The sequence below is a fragment of the Mandrillus leucophaeus genome, unplaced genomic scaffold (assembly GCF_000951045.1).
Source record: "Mandrillus leucophaeus isolate KB7577 unplaced genomic scaffold, Mleu.le_1.0 Scaffold632, whole genome shotgun sequence".
Lineage (NCBI taxonomy): Eukaryota > Metazoa > Chordata > Mammalia > Primates > Cercopithecidae > Mandrillus > Mandrillus leucophaeus.
In genome coordinates, this window is record NW_012106831.1 from 381,787 (window position 1) to 387,623 (window position 5,837).

At 41.6% G+C, this 5,837-nt stretch overlaps 1 protein-coding gene across 11 annotated transcripts in view; it reads right to left on the minus strand.

Annotated features, from left to right (window-relative positions):
* MELK (maternal embryonic leucine zipper kinase) overlaps window positions 1-5,837 on the minus strand; it is a 122,354-nt gene that overhangs the window by 108,833 nt on the left and 7,684 nt on the right. For 4 of the 11 annotated variants that reach the window (XM_012000587.1, XM_012000584.1, XM_012000583.1 and 1 more), the window contains exons 2-3: window positions 4,096-4,191; window positions 2,712-2,797 (exon numbers count right to left, since the gene is read on the minus strand). The exons of 3 other annotated variants lie outside the window; for them this stretch is intronic. In XM_012000587.1, coding sequence (XP_011855977.1) covers window positions 2,712-2,797; window positions 4,096-4,153 — 144 coding nt within the window. In that variant the 5' untranslated portion in view covers window positions 4,154-4,191. The remainder of the gene's footprint in view (window positions 1-2,711; window positions 2,798-4,095; window positions 4,192-5,837) is intronic. 4 more of the 11 variants (XM_012000586.1, XM_012000589.1, XM_012000582.1 and 1 more) reach the window with 1 other exon arrangement.

The window sequence follows — 5,837 nt, forward strand, 5'->3', positions numbered from 1 at the left end:
AAAATAAAAAATTGAATAAAACAAAAAAACTGAAGGAAAGCCTGAATTGTCCACTGACAGAATTTCTTATACTGGTCACTGTATGATTTTAGCATATATTTAGGAAGAAATTCAAAGAATTTAATGACATTGCTATAACAAAACTACTTACATTCTCTTTGACTTTTTTTTCTTCTGGAGATAGGGTCTTGTTCTGTTGCCCAGTCTGGAGTACAGTGGCGCCATCTCGGCTCACTGCACCGCAACGTGCCAGACTCAAGTGATCTTCCCGCCTCAGCGCCCCCAAGTAGCTGGGAACAGGTGTGTACCACCACGTCCAGCTAAACTTTTTGTATTTTTTGTAGAGAAGGGCATTCACCATGTTGCCCAGGCTGGTCTCAAACTCCTGACCTCAGGCAATCCACCCACCTTGGCCTCCCAAAGTTCTGGGATTACAGGTGTGAGCCACCGTGCCTGGCTCTCTTTGACTTATTTATGTGTTAATCAGAACTTATATTCTTAACAATTAAAAAAGTAGGTAACAATTGATATTAAGCCCTATCTCATTCCGACAATAAAAACATTAAAACGAAATTTTTTTTAGACAGGATCTTGCTCTGTTGCCCAGGCTAGAGTGCAGTGGTGCAATCACAGCTCACTGCAGCCTTAACTTCCTGGGCTCAAGGGATCCTCCCACCACCACCTCCTGAGTAGCTGGGACTATAGGCATGCACAACCACACCTGGCTAAATTTTTTTATTTTTTGTAGAGACAAGTCTTGCCATATTGCCCAGGCTAGTCTCGAACTCCTGGCCTCAAGCAATCCTCTGGCCTCAGCTTCCCAAAGTGCTGGAATTACAGGGATGAGCCACCACACCCAACCAAAAATTATTTTTTGTGTTTGATAATTAAGAACATTTACAAAATGTTAGGCTGGGAGCAGTGGCTCACACCTGTAATCCCAGCACTTTGGGAGGCCAAGGTGGGTGGATCACTTGAGGTCAGGAGTTCGAGACCAGCCTGGCCAACATGATGAAATCCCGTCTCCACTGAAAATACAAAAATTAGCTGGATGTGGTGGCACACACCTGTAGTCCCAGCTACTTGGGTGGCTGAGGCAGGAGAATCACTTGAACCCAGGAGGCAGAGGTTGTAGTGAGCCGAGATTGTGCCACTGCACTCCAGCCTGGTGACAGAGTGAGACTCCATCTCAAAAAAAACAAAAACAAAACAAAACAAAAAAAAAAAACAAAGAATAGTAGGAGGAATTAGAAAAAAAAGATGACTCAAGGTGACTTCAAACACTGGAAGGGGTATAGAAGCCCCAGAAAAACCACCAAAAGAAACAGGCTTTATCTCAATATAAAAATAACTTTTTATACATTGTAGCCAAGACCACAAATTGAATGGGCTGCTTTAGGAGGTAACAAGCTGTTCATCCTGGAAGAATTCACACAGAGGAAAAAGAGGCTGATTAGGAAAAGGATTTAATTAGACAACTTCTAAAGCCATTTTGAATAAAATGCTGGGACAGGCCAAGTGTAGTGGCTCACCCCTACATTCCCTGTACTTTGGGAGGCTGAGATGGGAAGACTGCTTGAGGCCAGGAGTTTGAGACCACCCTGGGCAACAGAGTGAGACCTTGGAGCCTGAGGTGGGAAGATCACTTAAGCCCGGCAGGTACAGGCTGCAGTGAGCTGTGATTGTGCAACTGCACTCCAGTCTGGGCGACAAAGTGAGACTCTGTAAAAAAAAAAAAAAAAGCTGGGACATAATACTTATCTGTCCACCTATCTATACTACAAAAATGATTTATATATTTATATTTAGTAAAAGTATCATAAGAAAATAAAGATGGGGCCAGGCGCAGTGGCTCATGCCTGTAATCCCAGCACTTTGGGAGACTAAGGCAGGTGGATCACAAGGTCAGGAGATCAAGACCATCCTGGCTAACACGGTGAAACCCCATCTCTACTAAAAAAAAAGAAAAAAGAAAAAGAAAAAAAACATACAAAAAAATTAGCTGGGAGTGGTGGTGGGCACCAGTAGTCCCAGCTACTCAGGAGGCTGAGGCAGGAGAATGGCGTGAACCTGGAAGGCAGAGCTTGCAGTGAGCCGAGATTGTGCCACTCAAAAAAAAGAAAGAAGGCCAGGCGCGGTGGCTCAAGCCTGTAATCCCAGCACTTTGGGAGGCCGAGACGGGCGGATCACGAGGTCAGGAGATCAAGACCATTCTGGCTAACACGGTGAAACCCCGTCTCTACTAAAAAATACAAAAAACTAGACGGGCGAGGTGGCGGGCGCCTGTAGTCCCAGCTACTCGGGAGGCTGAGGCAGGAGAATGGCGTGAACCCGGGAGGCGGAGCTTGCAGTGAGCTGAGATCCGGCCACTGCACTCCAGCCTGGGCAACAGAGCGAGACTCCGTCTCAAAAAGAAAAAAGAAAGAAAAGAAAAGAAAGATGGGACATATTAATATCCAGAAACACCTACAGACTACAGACTACAGATGGATGATACAGACTTCAAATATGTGCCACTGTCCTGCATTAAAATCTGAAGGACAAAGTAATCCCTTCCCTCAGATTACTTTTTAAAACCACAGATCTATGTTTTTTTAAAAGCTATAAAAATATTATTCTAAGAGCAGTAACTAGAACATTAGAACAATTCAGGTTTTAATTCACAAAACTGATCTATAAGTAGACTATTTTTAAAATAAATTTAAACTTACCCCTAGTGTGTTTTTATCCATGATTTTTATAGCTACCATCTCTCCAGTAAGGATATGGCAGGCAAGTTTGACCTTTGCAAAGCCACCTAAGTAGGAAAATGTATTATGAAAGCATAAGCAAGGACTCAGGCACAAACACCTTTTTATAAATAATAATTTTAAAAGACTCTATCAAGCCAAATTTTCCTAGAAGTTTGTGGCTTTTTTTTCCTGTTGCTTCTTGTTATCCAATGTCTAGCTAAAGGTTTTTTTTTGTTTGTTTGTTTTTACCATGAAAGTGTATCTCTAACTTTGTAATAAAAAAAAAAACAGAACTCACTTTAGAAATTTGCTTTATGATTAACACTGCAATTAAATTCCTTTATAGTTAACACTGCTAGAATACAATATAAAGTTGCTGAGGCCAAAGACAAATTATGTGAAAATTCCACTCAGTTTTAAAACTTTGAAGATAAGCAATTATTTTTCAAAACTGGATCAAAAGCTAGATAAATGTCTCCACTCAGGTAGCTAAAAGAAATCTCCAAATTAAAATTTCCAAAAAGAACTTCCTAGTAGTCTCTCCCATGGTCTTCTTCCTTTCAACAAAGGGCAACTCCATTTTCCCTGGTGCTCAGGCCAAAAACCCTGGAACCATCCTTAGCCCTTCTCTTTCTCTAGTACTCTAACCCATCAATAAATTCCACTGGCTCTGTCTTCAAAATGTATCAATGGTTACCTTGGAGGAAAGTAGGCAGGTACTCCCTGGAAACAGTCTATGTCTTGATCCACGCAGGGAATATATGGGTGTGTGTATACATATATATGTGTAAAACTCCACTGAGATTATTGCACTTTGCATATTTTACTATATGTTATACCTCAGTAAAAACACACACACATAGGTGTGTATATATGGGTGTGTGTAAAGTGTATAGAATCCCACCCCTTTCACTGCTTTTACTACATGACGCTCATTCACACCACCATCATCTCTAGCATCAACACCTGAATTATTGCAATAGCCTGCTAACATCTCCCTGCCTCTGCTCTTGCCCTCCTTCACCCAACCTCTTATCTACCAAGCAGCCACAGCAGCTCTGTAAAAACAAAGGTCAGATTACCCTTAACTCAAAACTCTCCAATGACTTTTATTTAGAATAAAAGTCAAGAAATAAAATAAATATTTAGAATAAATTTTTTATTTAGAATAAAATCAAAGTTCTTGCAATAACCTACAGGGCTTCTACTATTCTCCTCTCTGCTTGCTCCACTTTTTCTTACTGAAGTAGGTAGAAGAATTTTAAAACTGTATGGGTTAGATGAAAAACCTCATGCCTACCCAAATAATCTATACTCTCAAATAGTTGATCGATCCACTACCTCCAAAAAAAATAATAATTACCTGTCCCAATAGTTTCATGTAATTCATAATATTTGAGAAGTTCATCATAATCTTTCATAGTCCTCTTGCAAGTTTATTTAGAATTAGAAAAAGAACCTAGAAGACAGAGAGTACATAATCAATAAAGGAAATAATATCGGATCATCTCCTCCATTCTTACAACTGCAAATCTAAATAAGTCTTATGCATATACACGATACTGAAAAAACTGATTATTGGCCATATGAAAAAAAGGATTCCTATCTCACACCATATATAAAAATGAATTCCAGATAAAGACTTAAAAAGTATGAAACATAAACCTTTAAAACTTTTTAAAGAATACTGTCATTATTTCAGGATAGGAGAGGATCACTTAAATAAAGTACCAATAATAATGAAAACAATTAATATATTAAACAACATTAAAATGAAGAACTTCAGCTGGCCACAGTGGCGCATGTGTTGTCAGCCACTAGGGAGGATTGCTTGAGCACAGGAGTTCGAGGCCAGCGTGGGCAACAGAGCAAGACCATGTCTCTAAAAAGAATAAAAATAAAAATAAGTTCTTCTATACATACAAAGACACCATCAAAAAAAGAAAACCATAAATGTGAGAAGATACTTGCAACAAATATAATAGTGGATATACACAGAAAATACATAAACTCTGACAAAACAATAAGAAAAACTCAACAGCAAAATAAGCAAATGATACAAAAAACTTTTCTCGGCCAGGCATGGTGGCTCACGCCTGTAATCCCAGCACTTTGGGAGGCCAAGGCGGGCAGATCACAAGGTCATAAGTTCGAGACCAGCCTGGCCAACATGGTGAAACCCCATCTCTACCAAAAATACAAAAAATTAGCCAGGCGTGGTGGTGTTCACCTGTAATCCCAGCTACTTGGGAGGCTGACACAGGAGAATCGCTTGAACCCGGGAGGTGGAGGTTGCAGTGAGCTGAGATCGTAGCCTGGGCAAAAGGGCGAGACTTTGTCTCAAAAAAAAAAAAATTTCTCAAAGAAACACAAATGGCCAATAAAAACATGAAAAAGGGAGTCTCTGAGCCTACTCTGGCTTGGGAGGCTGCCTGAAGAAAAAATAATTAAAAAAAAAAAGAAATGAGGCTGGGCGAGGTGGCTCACACCTCTAATCCCAGCACTTTGGGAAGCTGAGGCGGGTAGATCACCTAAGCTCAGGGTTCGAGACCAGCCTAGCCAACATGGCAAAACCTGTCTCTACTAAAAATACAAAAATTAGCCGAACGTGGTGGCGGGAGCCTGTAAGCAATCCCAGCTACTTGGGAGGCTGAGGCAGGAGAATCGCTTGAACCTGGGAGGCAGAGGTTGCAGTAAGCTGAGATCACACCATTGCACTCCAGCCTGGGCAACAAGAGTAAAACTCCATCTCAAAAAAAAAGAAAAAGGCCGGGCAAAGTGGCTCACGCCTGTAATCCCAGCACTTCGGGAGGCCGAGGTGGGTGGATCACAAGGTCTGGAAAAGAAGACCATCCTGGCTAACATGGTGAAACCCCATCTCTACTAAAACTACAAAAAATTAGCCAGGCACGGTGGCACACACCTGCAGTCTCAGCTACTCGGGAGATTGAGGCAGGAGAATCAATTAAGCCCAGGAGGCAGAGGTTGCAGTGAGCCAAGATCATACCACTGCACTCCAGCCTGGGTGACAGAGCAAGACTCTCTCTCAGGCCGGGCGCGGTGGCTCAAGCCTGTAATCCCAGCACTTTGGGAGGCCGAGGCGGG